Source organism: Emys orbicularis, chromosome 7 (assembly GCF_028017835.1).
Source record: "Emys orbicularis isolate rEmyOrb1 chromosome 7, rEmyOrb1.hap1, whole genome shotgun sequence".
Classification (NCBI taxonomy): domain Eukaryota; kingdom Metazoa; phylum Chordata; order Testudines; family Emydidae; genus Emys; species Emys orbicularis.
The window spans coordinates 51359143-51379626 of NC_088689.1; the positions used below are offsets into that span (position 1 = coordinate 51359143).

The 20484-nt window shown below is 39.2% G+C and overlaps 1 protein-coding gene across 1 annotated transcript; it reads left to right on the top strand.

The window, feature by feature from the left end:
* The first annotated feature begins 274 nt into the window (after nucleotides 1-274).
* Nucleotides 275-20097, top strand: SLC16A9 (solute carrier family 16 member 9). The gene is made up of 5 exons (XM_065408632.1): nucleotides 275-470; nucleotides 14197-14340; nucleotides 16249-16344; nucleotides 18627-19538; nucleotides 19919-20097. Exons 1-5 carry the CDS (start codon nucleotides 275-277, stop codon nucleotides 20095-20097), a joined length of 1527 nt encoding a protein of 508 aa, XP_065264704.1.
* Nucleotides 20098-20484: the final 387 nt, after the last annotated feature.

The window sequence follows — 20484 nt, forward strand, 5'->3', positions numbered from 1 at the left end:
GGGTCAAGAAGTCACCTTTCTCCTGCAGTGTTGTGCCCCACCTCTCTCCAGAGGCGGTGCAGGGCAGTGCATCCAGGAGCAAGAAGAAGGCACGGGGAGGGGCCTATGCTTTGCCTCTCCTCATCACCACCCAGGAGGCTGTCGTGGCCACATGAAAAGCCCCTGGTGGCCACATAAAGCCATGGTGGCCACATTTGAGAAATGTTGGACTAATTCATATTTTCAGTTGTATGTTTTGTTTGTTCTCTGCTTTGTACAGAGCCGGCACTAGAAAATGGTATTGCTGAAGTCGCCAGATGGTGGATGGGGCTGGGTGATTGTCCTTGTTTCCTTCTTTACTCAGTTCTTCTGTTATGGGTCTCCGTTAGCAGTTGGAGTCTTGTATCTAGAATGGCTGGATACTTTTGGAGAAGGGAAAGGAAAGACTGCTTGGATTGGATCCCTTGCAAGTGGAGTTGGATTGCTTGCCAGTAAGTCTAGAAGCAATATATGTTTGTAAATGACATGCTTTCTTCATATTTTAATAGCTGTTACATCTATTTATGCTTTTAAAATGCACTAAATGATTAATTTAAGAATGGGAATCTAGAAAGGACTTTCATACTGTATTTTGTCTTAATGCAACGTGGTTAATGGCATTATATTCATAACTACATTGTTGTGCATTAAAAAAGTAAAATGCAAAACAGTACAATGTCAGTTTAACAAAAAGCAACCTGCCACTAATAATGTTGTTGTCCTAAGGATAAATCCAAAATAACTATTACTTTAGCAAACTAAAAATAGCTGAGAGAAACTGCTTCTGTGAATCCTAATTTATACTGTTAACAAAAAATAAGAGCTTGAGAGGGGCATGGCACTTTCATTTGTTGTTTTGCTGAAAGGAGAACAAATCACCATTATCTTGATTTGTTGGATCACAAGGAGAGATCAGTTAAGAAACTAGTTAGTCATTTTTCTAGCTTGAGGTATGAAACCACCAGTTGGAGGAGGCCAAGGGTTCAGTTCCACTTTCTTTACTCAAGGAAAAACTCCCACTGAAGTCGGAAAAGGCATATATAAATGACTGCAGTAACTTCAGTAATGGGAAGTCTTTCTTCAATAAGGAGTGCATCATCCCAAGAGGAACAGCTGGATCTTGTGTGATAGAATATTTTCTGGGATGTCTATAGGTGAAATAGGGTTACCATATTTCAGCAAGCAAAAAAAGAGGACGGGAGGAGCCCCGCCCCTGTCCTGCCCTAGCCCCGCCCCTGCCCCTTCCACTCCCTCCCACTTCCCGCCCCCCTCAGAACCCCAAACCCTCCCCCTGCTCCTTGTCCCCTAACTGCCCCCCAGGACTCCACCCCCTACCTAAGCCTCCCTGCTCCTTGTTCCCTGACTGCCCCCTCCTGAGACCCTCCCCCCATCCTAACTGGCCCCCTAGGACTCTACCCCCTACCTGTCCCCTGACTGCCCCAACCCTTATCCACACCCCCACCCCCTGACAGCCCCCCCAGAACTCCTGACCCATCTAAACCCCTCTGCTCCCTGTCCCCTGACTGCTCCGATCCCTCTCCCCACCCCTGCCCCCTGACAGCCCCCCCCAGAACTCCCAAACCCCCCCCCCCGCTCCTTGTCCCCTGACTACCCCTCCTGGGACCCCTGCTCCTAACTGCCCTCCAGAACCCCACCCCCTCCCTAAGCCTCCCTGTTCCTTGTCCCCTAACTGCCCCCTCCTGAGACCCCCACCCTAATTGCCCCCCCTAGGACCCTACCCCCTACCTGTACCCTGACTGCCCAAAACCTTATCCACACCCCCACCCCCAGAAAGCCCCTCCCCCGCTCCCTGTCTCTTGACTGCCCCCTCCAGAACCTCCCTGCCCCTTCTCCAACCCCCTGGCCCCTTTACCCTGCCGCTCAGACCAGCGTGCCGGGGAGGAGGAGCAGGGGGAGGAGCTCCAGACTGCCGGTGCGAACTGCCGGCTGGTGATTTGCGAATGCAGGGAGGGAGGGAGGAAGTGATCTCAGCTGCAGGGGAGAGGAGGAGGGGCTCTCTCTGGCTGTCGGAGCCCCATGTGAGTGGCACCATCCGGCCGGCTGCCCTGTCAGCAGCGTGCGCTCTGCATGGGGGGGGAAGTCCGGACATTTACAGATTCTCCCCGGACGCTATTTTTAACTCTAAAAGCCGGACATGTCCGGGGGAATCCGGACGAATGGTAACCCTAGGTGAAATAACAGTGCTGCTGTTTGACCTTAATACTGAACACTGATTAGAGAGCTGTGTAACTGCTAGTTTTCACTATCCAAAGATTCATACATAGAAACTGTTACTTTTGCACAATATATCCAAGGCAAATCTTCATTATTTCCATCAGCAGATTCCACTTCATGCAAACAATCATATCTGTCTGTGACAGCAAAACTCTGAGCAAAGCCTCCTTTGCAAGAAAGAAGGAAGAAATAAGTTCTGTAACCAAGTGTGATTATTTGTAATAAGGGTCTTGCACTTTCAGGGCTAGATTCATAAGTGGGATGTATGCTTTGTAGTGCTTGATGTTATGGCTAACTTGTATTAGGTTAGGTACCCTGCTGCGTAGTAGAACTCCTAACACTAAGTTAGGTGCCAAAGCTCCCCATACAGTGCCTGGGAAGAATTAGGCCCTTAAAAAAGGGATGAATAGAAGCCAGCATGCTGAGTGGGGAGCTGCCTAAACTAGCCAGAAAGAAAGGCTGAGGAGAAGAGATGTGGCCTAAATCTGGGTCAGAGGGAGGTACTTCTCTCTACTTGGGATTCACAGCCGTGAACCCTCTCCAGAAGTGAGGGACTGGCCTGGCTTATGTTCTTTGTGTAGAGAGGAGGAGGAAGTGGCAGTGGTATCCATCTCTCCCCCACCCCTTTATTCAAGAGCCCCCTGGTCAGTGCATTCACCTAGGATATGGCAGACTAAGTTAAAATCTTTTCTCTGTCTGATGTGGAGGTGGGAATTGTACCCAGGTCTCTGATCTCCCAGGAGAGTGCCCTGATCACTGCGCTATAGGATATTAAGGGGAGGGGCTCACCCAGCCTCTCCTGGTGTTGAAGCTGTTCCACTTTGTATAATTAAATATTCCTGGGGCCAGAGAGAGATGGTGAGAATGACTCTATAGCTCAGTAACTAGGCACTCACCGAGGTTGGGTAAGACCTAGATTTGAATCTCTGTTCCACATCAGGCACATAGGGATTTGAACCCCAATATCCCATACCCTGAGTGAGTGCTCTAACCCTCTGGACTATTGGGTAAAAGAGGGCCCCTCTACCTCCTTCCCCCATCTTTCATGTTAAGTGTGCTCAGAGCATGCCTACTGGATCCAGCCCTGCAGGCAAGCTAATCAGGGTAGGAGAGACACCTAGCTTGTGAATCCTGCTGGGGTTTTGGCACGAGTTAAGTGCTGAGCAACTCAGTGCTGTCAGAATTTAGGTGGCTATGTCCCGGCCCAGTGGCAAAAATTTAGGCTCCTATGGGACTTTACCAGTGGAAACTTCAGGCGCTTCCAGGCTTAGGTGGCAGCTGAGCAGTGGTTTTGTGAATGCCAGTGGTGCTTAAATATTGGCCTTAGGTGTGTTCAGCTTCTCCTGGGAGCTGCTCAGTGTGTTGAAGGATTGAGGCCTAAATGAAACTTCTGTGAGGGGAGTAAATGAGAGAAATGTTCTTTCTACCTTTACCTCAGTGATCAAAGCTACGTGACTCACTATCACCATCAGCCAAACCCTCCTCTGTGAGAAAAGCCCCAACTTCCTTTTACATCTGTCTAATCCTTCCCTCATTTCCTGCCAGCTATTAAACCCTTTAATCCCTCTAACTCGGTACAAAACAAATCACCAGTACTACATTTTACAGAAAGTTGAAATTTCTGTGACATCATAAAATAAATGGGAAAGAGATCTTGTAATGCACTTTACCATTGAATAATCTAGTACTCTTTTAACATTTAATTCTTTAAAAAAACCAAACCAAACCCCTGTTTATCGGTATTCTGAGTGTGTTTACTCTTTTCAGAGCAGGAAGAGAACGCTGCCTGCTTAATGGCCCTTCTTATATTTTATACTTTGAACATATAATAATAAGAGCTTTACAAAGTGCAGTATTCACAAATATTTGATTGAAAACAAATTGTTTACCCCAGTGTTCCAGAAATTGAAATCCCAGTGCCTTGGCATTTTCCACTGGTCATTCAGACTGCATATAAATATTTTCCAGAAAAGGCCATAACTTATAAAAAGGAAGAATTAGAATGCTCCTGAAGTCCTAAAGTGTCATGGCTTGCTGGGACAGAGCAGACTTACACTCATGTCTGTTGGGCATAATATCGGATGAGATGATTACTTTTGTAGTCTGAAAAAAGGTAGTTTCTTGTACCTTGTCAGGACCTGACAATAAACTCGTAATCAGTTTTGATTAGGCAAAATGTTAAATCATTTGAATCAATGATTTAACAGAACACTAGGGGTCAAAATCTGTTCCTGGATTAAGCTGGCAAAAAATGGGCATTCCTAGTATATATCTGAGGGCAAAATTTAGAGATTGTAGTACACCAATGTAAATGAGATAAGAATGTGTGTGTTTTTCAGACTGGCACAAGAAACAAGTATTTTTAAAGAGCAATATCCATGTATTCTTTTTTTCTCATAGTTTCAGTGTTTTCAAAAATCTAAATTTCAGACCTGCTGATTATGGTGAGTTTTAACTCCTTCACCTCATTACAGAGGATCAGTACAAGGCCCTGCACATTTCATGAGACTCATGTAAAGAGCTGAACTGGGAATCAAGTACCACTTTGGGCCTTGTGCAGCACCCTCTTTATTGAGGTGAATTTCACATTAGCCTAGTTTCCCACTTGTGCCATCTCAACTATAATCCTGAAAACATCGTTAAGGCAATGTCTCATGTCAGTATTGTTAAAATAAGGGAGTCTTTCTTTTTGTGGCATCATTACATAGTTTAGTCATAACCTCCCTTTTCATGCTCAGCTTAGAAATTGTGGGCAAGTCAAGAAAAGGGTTTATAAAATCTTCTATATTTAAATGTGACACTCAAACCTTGCAATAAAGCTATTGTTAATTCTGTGCATGTTTATTTTTATAGCTGAAGGAAATGCAGAAGGAAATTACTCTTGTTTTTGAATTCAGTTGACTGACAGGGATATAATATATTAATCTCCGTAAGGGGGGCAAAATGTCATTTTTGCCCAGTTCTAGCAATTTAGGGTATTGTGAATGTCTGTTTAAAAATGAGAATTTTAATTATGTTCCTAAATGCCTCACCCCTCTTTTAAAGAAAACACTTTGAAATTTTAATATGCACTTGGTATACAAACTAAAATTAAATCAGAACCATGCAATATACTAAAATAAACCAATCTCACTCCTCCCCCAAAACAAACAAAAAAACCCCACCCAATAGCTGAGCCTGTTCAATGTTGCATTGTAGCATTTTATAGATGACACCACAGCATCCTGCAGTGCCAGAGACAACTAGAATATATATTTTTTTTTTAATGTGGAAGAGGAATAAGGAGACTATAAAGTTGCTTTAAAAAACAATAAAAATTAAATCAAGGTAAACTTGTGTGGAATGCTCTTAGTGGTTTGAGGTATAAAGTACATAACTTTACCATTGTGTTAAATTTCACATCATATTTTTACAATTTTTATTTTGTAAAACATCTTTCAATGAGTACAGATTTAAGGCCAAATCTTGCATGTATACAGCTCCAATTGTAGTCAGTGGAAGCTATAAATGGACATCTGAGAACAGAACTTGGCCCAAAGTTTTGTCATTTTAAGATTAACAGATTCTTTTCAAATAGGTTTTGAATGAAAAGTCTATTAATTGGTCACAAGTAGGTTGCTTTCCAGTGTGAAAGGGCTTCTGGAACTGATGTGCTTACCCAAGAGGAAGCATTTGGAAGTGTTCTTTCAAAGCTGTAGAGACCTGTTAGTTCCAGAGAAACATCTTAATATGCAAAAGTCTCACTAGAGATAAAAATGGCTTAACTTTTGCATAAGCTGGCTAGATACCATGCTGGCACTGCATCCTCATTAAACAGGTTCAAGCAGGTATTAATTACTAGGGTGGGTCAGATTGATTACTATCTTCATTAAAGAAAGAATGGGGAAAAAATCTTTCTCATATCATTTCTTCCAGGGTGGATTTAATTAAATCAAATTGATTTAAATCATGATTTAAATCACTAGTCAGGAAGACTCAATTTAATGATGGATTTCTACATAAAAGTGCATTCTTGTTGGTTGTTATAACCTTAATACATATTCTTCACAACTCAGAGAGAGACGTAGGCTTCATTTTTAGAAGGTACACACTATACATTTTTAAAGTGATTTATTTTGAAAACTTTTCAGATTAGTTTTACAGCTATATCAGAAAATGAATGATTGTTTGGTTATTTCATTTACCAAGATAGTTCGCCTCCCAATGACTTCATAAATATCTCTAATTCAACAGGTTAGTCATTAATATTTGGAGGATTTTCTTGCCAGGCTGTATTAGGAGGAGAACATCACCAGACAGACATTTAAATTGTTTTATTTAACTAAACATTATGTATTCTGGATTTTTTTCTTCAACAGCAAACATATAATATTTTAACAAAACAAGCATATGAATTTTTGAATTTAGTTAAACATTCAAGTTTTTTAAAATCAAGTTTGTTTTTGTTAAAATTATTTTTAACTAAAATAGTTAAATGAAATATTTAAAAAAACAACAACAAAAATTAAATTGACTGTCAGCTAGGTCAACATGAGAAACTTAAAATATTGGCTTCTGCACCTAACTCAATCATTTTCACCTTCATTTTCCTGTTTGTTCATAATCTGGAAAAGAAAAACACAGTTTCCTGCTTTTTCAGGTCCCAAACGATTTTGCAATTTGGAATGAATTAGTCCAAAGGAAGAAAATATTCTTTCTACACTGGCAGAAGAAGCTACTGCTCTTAAAAAAGTGAGATTATCACTTCAACAGTCTCTGAATCCAAGTGCTTAAGTGACTTCCCCCAGTTCACTGGTGTGACTTTCTTTAAAACATCATCAGCAAACATATATTTCTTGAGTGGTTCACCCTTAGCTCTGAAGTTTATTATAGTTGACATTATGGAGGGATGATTGCTGGATGTCCATGTCATAGCCAACTCCTCTTCTTCAGCAGTTAAGGTTTGACCCTGGTACCGAGTATTGAGAATATTTGTAAGAAAATGAGCTGGAGATGGTGCTTGTCCCATTCATTTTTTTTAATGCTTGTAATTTAACTCGGTCATTGCATATTTCTCTTTTTAAGATCTCACTCAGTTCCTTCCAGATTTCAACAGTATCAGCAATAAAACAGCTATTTCCCTGCATTTTGTTCAAGGCTACAGAAATAGGCTTCAGGGTACTCTGCATGTGTTCAACATTTCTCTTATGCCCAATGTTGAGAACTTTGGCTGTGACAGTGCCATCTATTTTTTTTCACAATTTTGTTCACAAACTGTCATCAGATTAGACCAGTTTGTGATATAGTGCTCAAAACAGTCCACTACTGAGTTCCATCGCACATCTTGTGGGAGAGTTAGCTTGGTTCCTCCCACGTTTTTCAGAGCAGCTGCTGCAAAGTGGTTGTTATGGAAGTATTTTGCAATTTCAACAACATTATCCTTTATTTCTAGAACACTGAAGTCTTTGGCCAGGAGGTGCTTCAAATGAGCACTGCAACCGTAAGTTATTAGCTTGGGACTCCCTTCACTCTCTTCTAAATTTCTTCTCATCTTGGATACATTTGCAGCATTGTTTGTGACCAAGTTGCGTACTAGACATTTGAATTTTTTTTCACAGTTTGTTATAGCTTTTACTGCTACTTCTTGTAAGTATTCTGCTGTGTGTGCATTTCCTGATGTATCAATTGTTTCTGTAAGGAAGACATTCCCTTCTTCGGTTGTCACACAAGCACATACAACAGGATCATTGTGGACATTGCTCCATCCATCAAGACTCAGGTTAACAATTTTACCCTCTAGAGCAGTGGTTCCCAAACTTGTTCTGCTGCTTGTGCAGGGAAAGCCCCTGGCGGGCCGGGCTGGTTTGTGTACCTGCCGCGTCTGCAGGTTCGGCCAATTGCGGCTCCCAGTGGCCGCGGTTCGCTGCTCCAGGCCAATGGGAGCTGCTCAATTTCTCTTTCATACACTTTATCCAGCAATTTGCCTGAGACATCTGCTCTGATGGGTGGACTGTATCCTGGTCTTAATGACTGAACCATGTTAATGAAGTGTGGGTTCTCAATCATACGGAAAGGAGAGTTTGTTGCATAAACAAACTGGGCAGTTTTTTCATCAATTACCTCTTTTTGTAATCTGCTGGTTCTTATCACAAACTTATCTATCGTTGTTTCTGGAGGGATGGAGATTTTTTTTCTTTGTGCTACAGGTGATATACAGTGGCTACGTGACATACATGATGTGACTGAAACACTATCATTGGCAGATAACTCTGAAACTATAGAAAATGATGGTGATCTTGAAGTTGGATAGTCTTCAGAATCCTGTATGTTGAGGATGGATTCTCCGAAACAAAATAAGTCAATGGAGTTATTTAATTATTATTACCATACTGCTCATTTAGTATTACTCATTGCATTCACTGACACTCAGTACTACTTTAAAGGTGAAATCGTAAAAGGAAGATCTGCCTATTTCAGCTATTTATTTGTTATCACAACTGCATCTAAAATGATAGTACCATAGAGTAACAACTATATTTTTTGCTTAAACATGAGAATTCAAGAATAGTCCAGAAGGAAAACAGGCAGTCCTTAAGAAAGAAGTATGAAATAAAAAAGTTTACCAACCTGAAGATCCTTCATGTTCAGACATGTTCCTTTCATCATCTTCAACATGGCTTCCTACTGAGAGGGAACACTTCTCATGATGTTGTTTCATTCGGGCACCAGGCCTTGCATTTCTTTGTTGCACTTTGCACGCATGGTAGAGGAACTTCATTAAAATATTCCCAAACTGGGTCTCTTTTACAGCCTGCTGCAATTATAGGTTTTCCCTTCTAGTGAGAGAATGGTATGGTAGATCTCAAATCAGTGAAGGCTACACTCAGAAAGACCTCAAGACTTCTGGAATATGCTGCTCAAATAGTTTCACTTTAGTTTCTACTGCCTGGTTCTCCCTTCTCACATTTATCCCCAGACTTCTTCTCCTTGTCCAGATCTATTCCGCCCCCAACAATCTTCTATTCATTGAACTTTTTGAAACGTTGCCCTTTTAGAGTAGGGTGACCAGATGTTCTGATTTTGGGGTCTTTTTCTTATATAGGCTCCTATTAACCCCCACCCCCTGTCCCGATTTTTCACACTTGCTGTCTGATCATCCTATTTTAGACAGAGGTAAGGGATTGACTCTGTGTACACAAATGTGCAGAGGGACAAATAGGGTTGAGGTCTGTTATTTCTCACCTCTATATATTATTTATTTATTTAAAAACATTTTTGCTGTTAACAAGCATGTTATCTCTGGAGACAAATCCACTGTTTGAGAAAACTCAAAACTCAGCATCTCTGGTGGTATCTTCTAGATTGCGCACCGAGTCCCATTGGGTAGATAGGTTATTTAGGCTAATCTTTCTATACAGAAGCCCCTGGAACCCCATAAGATTGGGTCCCTAATCCATGAACGATTGGAACTCATTTACAAAACTTTTCTTAAACATTACATGAATATATTGTCTCATACTATATAATTAGAATTTATCATCCCTATTCCATGATGAGATACATTATAGCTCAAAGATCGTTTTAATTAAGATATCTTTACATAGGTTTTTACCTCAAAACATTTTATCAAAAAAATCCGATTTAAAAAAAAAATCATTGATTTTTATCCACCCTGATTTCGGCTAAATCATCACAAACAAGAAATAACAATTTGAGAAAGTGAAGTGAGGGAGATGTTAGTACTGATGGTCCGCAAAGCAGGGTGAAGCCCTGATGCCCGTGAAGAAGAAGAATTGTCTAGGGACGCCTGGACTGAAGCATCTGCCTTGCAAAGAATGTGTCCACAGTGGTCAAAAGATCTAAGTAGTAGTGTCTTGTGAAGGTGGAGCTTGATGGCCACATGGCTGCCTTGCAGATCTCTGATGTGGCTTTTTGCCCTAGAGTTAGCTATAGGTGATTTAAGGTCCTTAATAATTTGGATGGAAAGAAATAAAAAGTGAGGAACATTTTCTTATTTGTGTGTGAGGCAGATATTTATAAATCTTCTGACATCAAGCTTATGCCAGAGATTGTCTTGCAGATGTTTAGCAAACATGAGGAAGTAATTACTTCTTAAGAACCATGGAGAGATTACTTTACTGAAGGAATGAGTTTGTCTGAGAATTATTTTATTTTGGTGAAGGCTGCTGTGTGATTCTTCCATGGAGAGTACTGTTATCTCTGGAACTCTCCTGTCAAAGATAATGGCTACCAGAAATCATATTTTTATTGAAAGAAAGTAGATATCTTATGTGCAAGGCCTTGAAGATAGAAAAGGAAGAAGCCCATAAAAACCAAGTTTAAATCCCATTCCAGAAAGCTAGATAATCTAGGAGATTGACCAGTTTAACTGCTCTCTGAAATGTGAGAATTTGGGAATGTGAAGTATTAAAAGATTCAGCATATAAATTTAGAACACTCCTGAAAAATGGACCTTTAAGGAATAGGCTCCTAAACCTAGGGCCACAGCATCTTGCAGAAATTGTAGAATATTTGACATGTCTGTATCTTCAGGCTTCACTTTCTTTTCCTGTACTAAGTTTTTGAGATAAATGATTTCCTGGAAGCCTATAGTCAGGGCCGGCTCTAGGCACCAACATTCCAAGCATGTGCTTGGGGCGGCACTTTTCAACAGACGGCACTCCGTTTGTTTGTTTGTTGTGTTTTTTGTGTTTTTTTGCTTGGAGCGGCAAAAAACCTGGAGCCGGCCCTGCCTATAGTATTTGAATTATTTTTAGAGAATATCATGCTTCTATTAAAATCTCCTTGTTCAGGATCCCATAAAGTTAGAGTCAAAGGTATTGGGTCCTTTGAGACAGGATGTCGACTTACTGGGAGAGAGAGGCAGACATTCTGAGCTATGGACGTCCGTATGAGGTCTGAGTACAGTAACTGTCAGTTTTATTTTTGGACCCTCTTTTGAGTGAGGGGTGGCAGAGGGAATTTATAAAGAAGAAGTTATGTCTCCCAATGTGAGCGTCTGTTTTCAGCAAGAGCCTTGGGGTCCCTTTTAAATAGCTACTCTGGCATTCCTTCTGCTGGTAAATAGGTTCATCACTGGAATGCCACATATCTTTGTCACAAGGAAGCAAGATAATGCATTGATAACACAGCTATGGGATGTTTTTTCCTTGGGGGAGTGGGGAGGAAGGGGCAACAATGGTCTCTGTTCCTCCACCATTGGTTTCGTTCCTCACCTTCAACCCTATTTTGGAATGAAACATATTTCAGTGGAGCAGGTTGGATGTGGCTCTTTCTGGACCCTATCAAAGCTGCTCATGATGGGGTCCAAAGGAGATAACAGATTATGAGGGAGTAGGATGAGGCAGCACTTTGCACAGTGTTGCATGTTTTGACTTCTTGCTGGCATGGGAGCAAAGGGCCAAGCTTACTCCTTCAACTCTGATCCCCTGCTTGGTAACTTGTTGAATTGCCACTGACCCACCAAGCCATACTGGAAAGTTTTGTAAGAAGGATGTCCTGAAATTTGGAGATTCCCTTCATAAAAAGAGGAGGAAGAAAAAGGAAGTGCTGTTTCTCTTGTTCACAGTATACTGACCAAGAAATAGAGAATGAAAAAGAGTGCAGATTCCTCTTCTCAATGGAATTATCACTGCCTAATGTTTTTAGTGTAGCAGAACTTCTTATGTAACACACAGACATCCTGTGTAGTTTTGTTTTTAAATCTTGTGGTTTTAAGAAACATACCAATTTTAATTTGCCAGTCTAGTAATTAATTTCAAGAATCACCAGCAACCTAACACTTCAAGCACTTGCCCTCACTAATTGCACTGCAGAACTTTCATCCTCACAATATGCTGATTGTTGCCTTTCCCCTTGACAAGCAGCAAGGTTGAACTTCCAACTAGCTTTCTTACCTCTTCTAAAATCAAAATAACCAGCCTCCAGAAACCTTCTGGTTTCCTTCACTAGAGCCCTAATGTAAACCACCTTGAAGTTTCCTAAAACTAACAACTTCTTTAGAAGCAAAAGCTCTGACCTGCTTTTCACTTGACCTATGGTTCCCTTCAGCTGCCAGATCTGTACTCCATCCCAGCCTCCTTCCCAGAACTGCTTGTGCCTGTGCCAGTACTGCTGCTAACCGTACTAAAAGCCTGTCTCACATTCCCAGTTCCCACCTTCACTAATTTGCAACTGCTGTTTACCTTATGTTACCCACCTTGCCTTAATGCCCATCTTCTGGGAATTTCTCATGTTTTCCCTTAACATAAGCATGACCAACTTGACAAATGTCATCTAGTACAGTAGTAATCTACCATACTGCCATCTTCTATATAGTACTTCTAGAGAATTGCAATTAGATATGGGCCAGATCCAAATATCCTTTAACTCTGAAGTTTGATCTTCTCAAACGGCAACTGGCTCTAAAACTTGCCAGTCTAAAAACCTGGTTCGGAAGACTTCCAAACTTAGGAATTTCAGATATGAGTTTGAATTTTGCAGCTCAAGGCCGCTGCTAGTTACAAGTATTATTATTACTCTGGTAAGCTTATGATCACACATGCAGGTTCTTTTTATTGCTTTTAATATGTTTTCTTTGTAATGCTTTCACCTTAAGAATAAATGTGCTGACTTAGAAAGAGCCGTGTGGTAACTTACAACTATGGGGAATTAACCTGTTTTGTAGCCTCTGATGAGAAAGCAAAGCACAGTCTGGCTTGCTGGTGAATTTCATTCAGCAGGGAACTGTGCTGCCTGGATAAACCCTGGTCAGGGAGAGATGTGTGTCTCTACCCAAGAAAGGTGACAGCCGAGAAACCAGGAGCCTAAAGTGGTTGCCCTTGCTGAGCCATAGAAGGAAAAGGCCAGTGCAGTTTCCCTGAACTGTGCCAGCCCCTGCCTCTCATTTAATAAAAAAAAAAAAAAAAAAAAAAAGCTCTGTTCTGTAGCCTCATCTTCTACGGGAAAGATGAGGGAGACGCGTGGGAAAAGGAGGCTTATTTAGTGGGACGTATTAGAGGTGTATGGTGATGCCACTAGGAATTATTTCAGATACTTGCATATGACTCTGTTTTGCATTCTGTATTTCCCTGCCTGTAACAGACAGCAGCTTACTCATGTATCTGATTTTTAACTCCCTCTACTTTAATGTTCTACTTACTATATTATTTTTTAAATTAATGAAAAAAGAGCTCCTCTATGCTTCCTGATCACTGTTCTAGACTAATTCAGCTACAATGCCCCACAGCTGTGGTCTACACTAAATCCCTCATGTTATGCCGGTTTTAAAATAAACATCAGAAAAGCTTTTTACAACACTCTCTTATCAAAATAGTCTATTTGTAGTGAGTCTTTCATTTCCTGAAAGATTTGGGGGAAAGGTAATTTAGAGTAGATGTTTTCTTAGTGTAAGCACCAGATGGCACTGTTGCCATGAATGTAAGGAAAAATTAATAATAGAGAGACAAGGTAAGATAATATCTTTTACTGGAACAACTTCTGTTGGTGAAAGAGACAAGCCCTTCAGGACCCTAAGAAGAGCTCTGTGTAGCACAAAAGCTTGTCTCTAATATCCTGGAACCAACATGGCTACAACAACACTGTAAAAAAAACAAAACAAACCAGCTTGACGTTTTTAAATGTTATCCTATGTTGTTTTATGATTATAGCACCAGGCTTTTCTAAAATATCATTAAAGATGTAAAATAGAATGTTCATATTTTTCCGGTATCATTCAGTACTGTTTGAGTGAAACTTGTCAAGAATGTATAATACATGCAAATGCAATGTAACATTGTAGATTTATGATGTATTGTATTGAAGACTATAATACCACTGGGATCCTGAACAATTTTTAAGAACTACACCAAATATATTATTGGAAAAAAACCTTTGAGTTCTTTTTTACTGGGACTGATATTTAAAAGCTATTTTCTTTCTTCTCTTCCCTCACCTTTGCTGTAGGTCCTGTCTGTAGTGCATGTGTGTCTTCTTTTGGAGCAAGACCTGTGACAATCTTCAGTGGCTTTATGGTGGCTGGGGGCCTGATGATGAGCAGTTTTGCACCGAATATATATTTTCTGTTTTTTTCATATGGAATTATTGTTGGTAAGAAATTTCATTGTTGTTCATATTGAGACTAATCATTCAGAAACTAAATGTTGAATTTGTATAAAGTCTGTTATTTTCAGAATAAGGACCAGATTCCGTAAATGCTTACTCATGCAAGCAGTTCTTACTTTAGGGCTATGTGTGGGCACAGGGGTCTGCTGCACATTTGCAGTTGCAGGATTGGGGCCTTAGTTATCCAGGTATAAAGAACTGTTTATTTTAAGAATTAATGGATTGTGTTACAATACTGTCAAATACAAGGAGTATGAAGGCTTTTGAGGACTCCTCAGAAGATTAGTCTCAAAACTAATGTGTTATTACCTTTCCTTGATATTGCTGATTGGTAGTGGAAGAAGGCGGAGATTGTCTATTACCCTACTTTCTTCAAGTTCTCTCCCATAGCTGTGAAGTTGTAAATTTGTAAGAATAAAAGCTTATAAGGAATCATGTAGTAGAAGGAATAGTTGTTTATTAATTTTAGTTAACAAACCAGAAATCATTAGCAAATAGTTATCTTATGTTTTCTTCATGTAACTGAATTGAAGTTACACTGATACACGAAATTGCAGTATTCCAACTAGCTAGCAACCAGCCACTCTGTTTGAAATAGTCTGATGTAGAGTAAAACAAAGGAAGGAAGCATTCCTATTTGATAATGGTTGGATTAGTATTGTAATCTTAAACGACCTGGCACACAATTAGCCATCCCAGTAATGTGGAAAATCCGTCATTACAGCTGTTTGGATGGAAGCCAGTGAAGCAGTAGTAATTGGTAGAGTATGTGATTCATATGGAAAACAGGAAGATTAATATTGAAGTTTCACATTTAGGCTCCTTTTATTGTAATAGTCTTGAAAAATGACTTTATCGTTTAAAAAATGGCAGGAGTAGCTTTAGACAGTCTGGCTATGTATGTCCAAAATTAAGGTAGTTGTGATCTAGACTAAGAAAATATACAAAGAGCATTATTGGTCTTTGCAATTTGTTGGATCTGGAGGTACAGACCAACTGAATTTATGCCATGTGATTAAAAAGTATTGCTTGTGCTTTGAAAGTAAGTCTTTAAAATTCAGAAGTCTGGTGGTTTGTTTTTTTGTTTCTGTTTTTAAATCTAGATAGAAAGATAAATTCATATTTATAGGTTTCAGAGTAGCAGCCATGTTAGTCTGTATCCGCAAAAATAACAGGAGTACTTGTGGCACCTTAGAGACTAACAAATTTATTAGAGCATAAGCTTTCGTGGGCTACAACCCACTTCTTCGGATGCATATAGAGTGAAACATATATTGAGGAGATATATATACACACATACAGAGAGCATGAACAGGTGGGAGTTGTCTTACCAAGTCTGAGAGGCCAATTAAGTAAGAGAAAAAAAACTTTTGAAGTGATAATCAAGATAACCCAGTACAACTGGGCTATCTTGATTATCACTTCAAAAGTTTTTTTTCTCTTACTTAATTGGCCTCTCAGACTTGGTAAGACAACTCCCACCTGTTCATGCTCTCTGTATGTGTGTATATATATCTCCTCAATATATGTTTCACTCTATATGCATCCGAAGAAGTGGGTTGTAGCCCACGAAAGCTTATGCTCTAATAAATTTGTTAGTCTCTAAGGTGCCACAAGTACTCCTGTTATTCATATTTATAAAAATTTATCTGATGTAAGGAAAAACAAACCATAAAGGTAACTTGAGGGAAACAAGAATGTAGACCTAAGATTTTATTTATAGGTTGATCCTTCACATCCAATCTTTAATTATATTCATTAATGATACTGCTCTACATGTTTTAATTGAATGTTGTCAAGTATTAGCTAGTTCTTGAATTTTCTAAAAAAAGGTAAACTATGTATAGTTATACAGGATGCCTTATGCTTTGATAAACTTCCTATATTTATTAGGGCTTGGCTGTGGCTTATTATATACAGCAACAGTAACCATCACCTGTCAGTATTTTGATAAACGCAGAGGCCTTGCACTTGGTTTGATTTCAACAGGTATGTTTTTAAAATATTACAAATCTCTAGTTTATAAATTATTTGTCCTAAACTGCTTACTGCTGATATTAGTGACTAATTAAGAATCAGAAAGGATTAGTCAAAAATATCTTTAACAAAGCCAAAATTTGGGTCAGTAGTTGTTAGCAGTCTATATAGCTGTGAATGGTAATGCAAAATAACAAAAATGATGCTCTAGAATAAAATGTAGCCCTTTGTTTATAATTAGAATTGCTGTTTCTATAAGCTTATTAGGGGACAATTAGCAAAGCTGTAATTTAAAAGAAACATTTTCTAGACATTGTTGGTTTTGACTTTTAAAAGGACACTGAAAAGTTTAATTTTTTTTTTTTTTTAAAGCTTGAAGTCAACAGCCCAAACCAAGCTACTTAAATATTTACATGGAAGGGATCCACCGAGTGTGGATCTCTTGAGACAGTTTGGCTCAGCCTCCTTCACAGTGCTGTCCCATCCATCCTCTGGTCTCCTGGAATTGTCCATCATCCTTACAGATAAGGGGTTGTAGACCGAGTAGGCCAGCATGGGAGTGGGCAGAGCAGGGTGTAGTTGAGAGTGCACATTGTCCCACCTCTGGCCCTGTGGGTTGCATTATCTTTTTCTCTGAGTCCCCTTCTGGAGCAGTTTTGACCAGGTGTGGAGTCCTGCTGCATAGAGTCTAAATACTATCCCACCTCAGTGTCTTACTGTGGCAGGGCATGATCTGATCCATACTATTTTTTAATTTTGTCAAAGTTGTGGTTGTTTTTGGTGATCATGTCATGTGTGGAAGACCGAATAATTCTGTGAATTTTTTTATGTCTAAATTTTTCCCAATGTGGTACAATAAAAAATTGTTCAGATTTATGTCATAACTATGTAGAATTTAACCCCCCCCCCCCCAATTTAGAAATTGGTAGACTTTCTCCACCATATTATAACAAATTTACATGACAACGTCCCATTAACTTTATTCAAACAACCAGATTCAATACTGTATAAGTAGTTGGAACGCCATTGACAGCAGTGAAGCTGCATTCACTTAAACCAAGGGCTGAATTTGGCTTGAAGATTTCGTATAAAATAGTTATTGTGGTAAGGCTGTATAAAACGATTGCTTGGCAGTTATTTGTGAATGTTGCCTTTGAATATTCATGCTTGTGGACGGCACCACTGGCCACGCTGCGCTATAGAACCCGTCTGGCTCCAGCCTCCTGTTCCTTCTGCAAAACCCCAGAGAAAAATTCTGAGAAAGATGGGCACCTGGTGTGCTTATGCTGAGTCCTTATTCATTTTTTAAAAAACACTGTTGCTTTTTACTGTATTTCAAGTTGATGACACCCTTTTAGTCATTCATTTCATACTTTATTCATATTGATATTTTGACTTGTATTAATCCTTGTTGACGTGATTACTCCCAGTATGTTTTTTTTTTTTTTTTTAGATAAATTGAAATGGCAAGGGTTTTCATTCACTACAAGCATAGATTCAAAAAAAGAAAATTTAACTTCAAAAGGCACAACTCCCTGGATTTACACTCTGATATCCCTAGCAAGCCAGGCTGCCTAAACAGGCCAGTACCTGTGCTTTGCTTTGTCTCTGATGGCTGTGACCAGTGTATTGCCCACAATATAAGTTATCACACAGTTCCTTCTAAGTAAGCACATTCATTCTTAAGGTAAAAACATTACAGAGAAGACCTATTAAAACAAGAAAAGAACCTACATATATGATAAAGTTTAGCAGAGGTCACCCCCCACTCCAGCCTAGGGCTCTGGTAGGTTTTATTCCCTCAAAACCCATAACTGGGTTTTCTGCATGGTTACAGGTTCATATTTATCTTAAATCCAGAACTAGCACAATGGCTGTCCAGAGCAGCCATTTATTTATAGAGCTCGGGCTTTGGTCATGGCCTTCTGTAACAGGTAATCAGCAGACAAAGACTCTCTTCATGGTAATTTATTTGCATAGTGGGAATTTGGGTAATTTTCATTAACCTCTTCCTAGGGATTCCCCAGGAAGTCTACTTAACACTTATTGTCCTAAAAGTCCATACTTGTCTGACACATTTTCAGTATATACTTTATAATTTCCAGATTTTGTATCTTTCATACAATCCCAGCCCACGATAATACATACACTTAATATAATAGGGCAATTTCCTTGAAAGACCTTATCTGTCAGTTGTAGTTCACAGTCTCTTTAATATTAAAGCTTGCTATTGGAGAACTGAGGTAACCTCATGAAATAACTTACACTGATCTTATTTCCTTTTCCTTTTCTAGGTTCAAGTGTTGGACTTTTTATATACGCAGCATTACAAAGAGAACTCATTGAGCTATATGGACTAGATGGATGTTTGCTAATAGTTGGTGCATTATCTCTAAATATACTAGCATGTGGCAGTCTAATGAGACCTTTGGAGTTATCTGATTCCCCTTTGCCAGAAAAATCATGCCTAGAAAAAGTTCCAGATCAATACTTGATTTACTACGAGAAAGAAAATGTTGAAGAAAATACAAGCATCCTAGAAAAGGGCTACAATGAAGAAAAAAGTGTGAATAATATGTCCAGTCGTGATTGCAAACAGGACAGCATTTTAAATAAGAATGGATTAATATCAATACATGCAAAAGAGACAGACACTTATAAACAGAAAGTTGTAGAACAAACATACTTTTGCAAACAGCTTGCCAAGAAGAAATGGCAACTGTATTTAAACTACTGGGAAGAAACGTTGTTTCTGTTTAAAAACAAAGTATTCTCATCACTTTTTATTGCCATCTTACTTTTTGACATTGGTGGATTTCCTCCTTCACTGCTTATGGAAGATGTAGCAAGAAGTTCAAACATTAGTGAAGAAGAATATGTTATGCCTCTTATCTCCATTATAGGGATTATGACTGCAGTTGGTAAACTTGTTTTAGGAGTACTGGCAGATTTTAAATGGATTAATACTTTATACCTATATGTAATTACCTTAATAATGACTGGCGTGGCCTTGGTTGCAATTCCATTTGCCAAAAGTTACATTATGTTGGCAGTACTTTCTGGAATTTTAGGTTTTCTCACTGGGAATTGGTCAATTTTTCCATATGTAACCACAAAGACTGTGGGAATTGAGAAACTGGCACATGCATATGGGATATTAATGTTCTTTGCTGGACTTGGAAATAGCCTTGGACCACCAATTGTTGGTAAGATATTGGGTTAAGTGATGTCAAATTCTAATTGTTATAGATTCTGTTCAGTACCAAATTAAATGCATTTACACTGAAGTCCTTTCTAGTTAGTTGTGATGATAGTAGAATGATGAAATTAAAATATTTAGAAAGTTACAATCACATTTCTCTACAGCTGATTAGACTAATGTAAGGGGAATATAAAAATGATGAAATATTACATGTTGTGCTAAACAGTTTTTAGATTACATTTGTTAGTTTGCATGTTTTATGGTTTAGTATATAATGTTGTAATGTTACATTTTGTTGTGAATTCAAATATGATGATTCTCAATACATTTCTGCTGTATGTTCAGTAATTGTATATCATTGATCTAAGTTTTTTTCTTTTTCAGGTTGGTTTTATGACTGGACACAGACATATGACATTGCATTCTGCTTTAGTGGACTTTGTGTTCTGCTGGGTGGACTTCTTCTGTTGGTGGCAGCTCTGCCATGCTGGGACAACTGTAATAATCAGAGTGCAAAGCCACCTCCAAATACTTACTCCTACACGGTTGCATCTAGTGTTTAAATGGCAGCTGGAAAACACTTCAATGCCTTTTTATACTATGTACTATATAACAAAATGTTTTAGTAATTTTTCCACTTATTTATGAAATACAAAAATCCTTTTACAAATAGAAAAAAATCCAATGATGCTTGACATTCTTTTTTTTTTTTTTTTTTTTTTTTAAGAATGGTCTTGCTTTGTCTACTTTAGACTGTGGGTTTGTCTACACTACAATAAGAAACCTGTAGCACCGAGTCTCGGAGCCTGGGTCAGCTGACTTGGGCTGGGGGCACGGGCTAAAAATTGCAGTGTAGATATTTTGGGAGTGGGCTGGAGCCTGGTCTCTGAGACCCATCCCCATCATGGGGTTTCAGAGCCCGGGCTTCAGTCTGAGCCTGAATGTGTGTC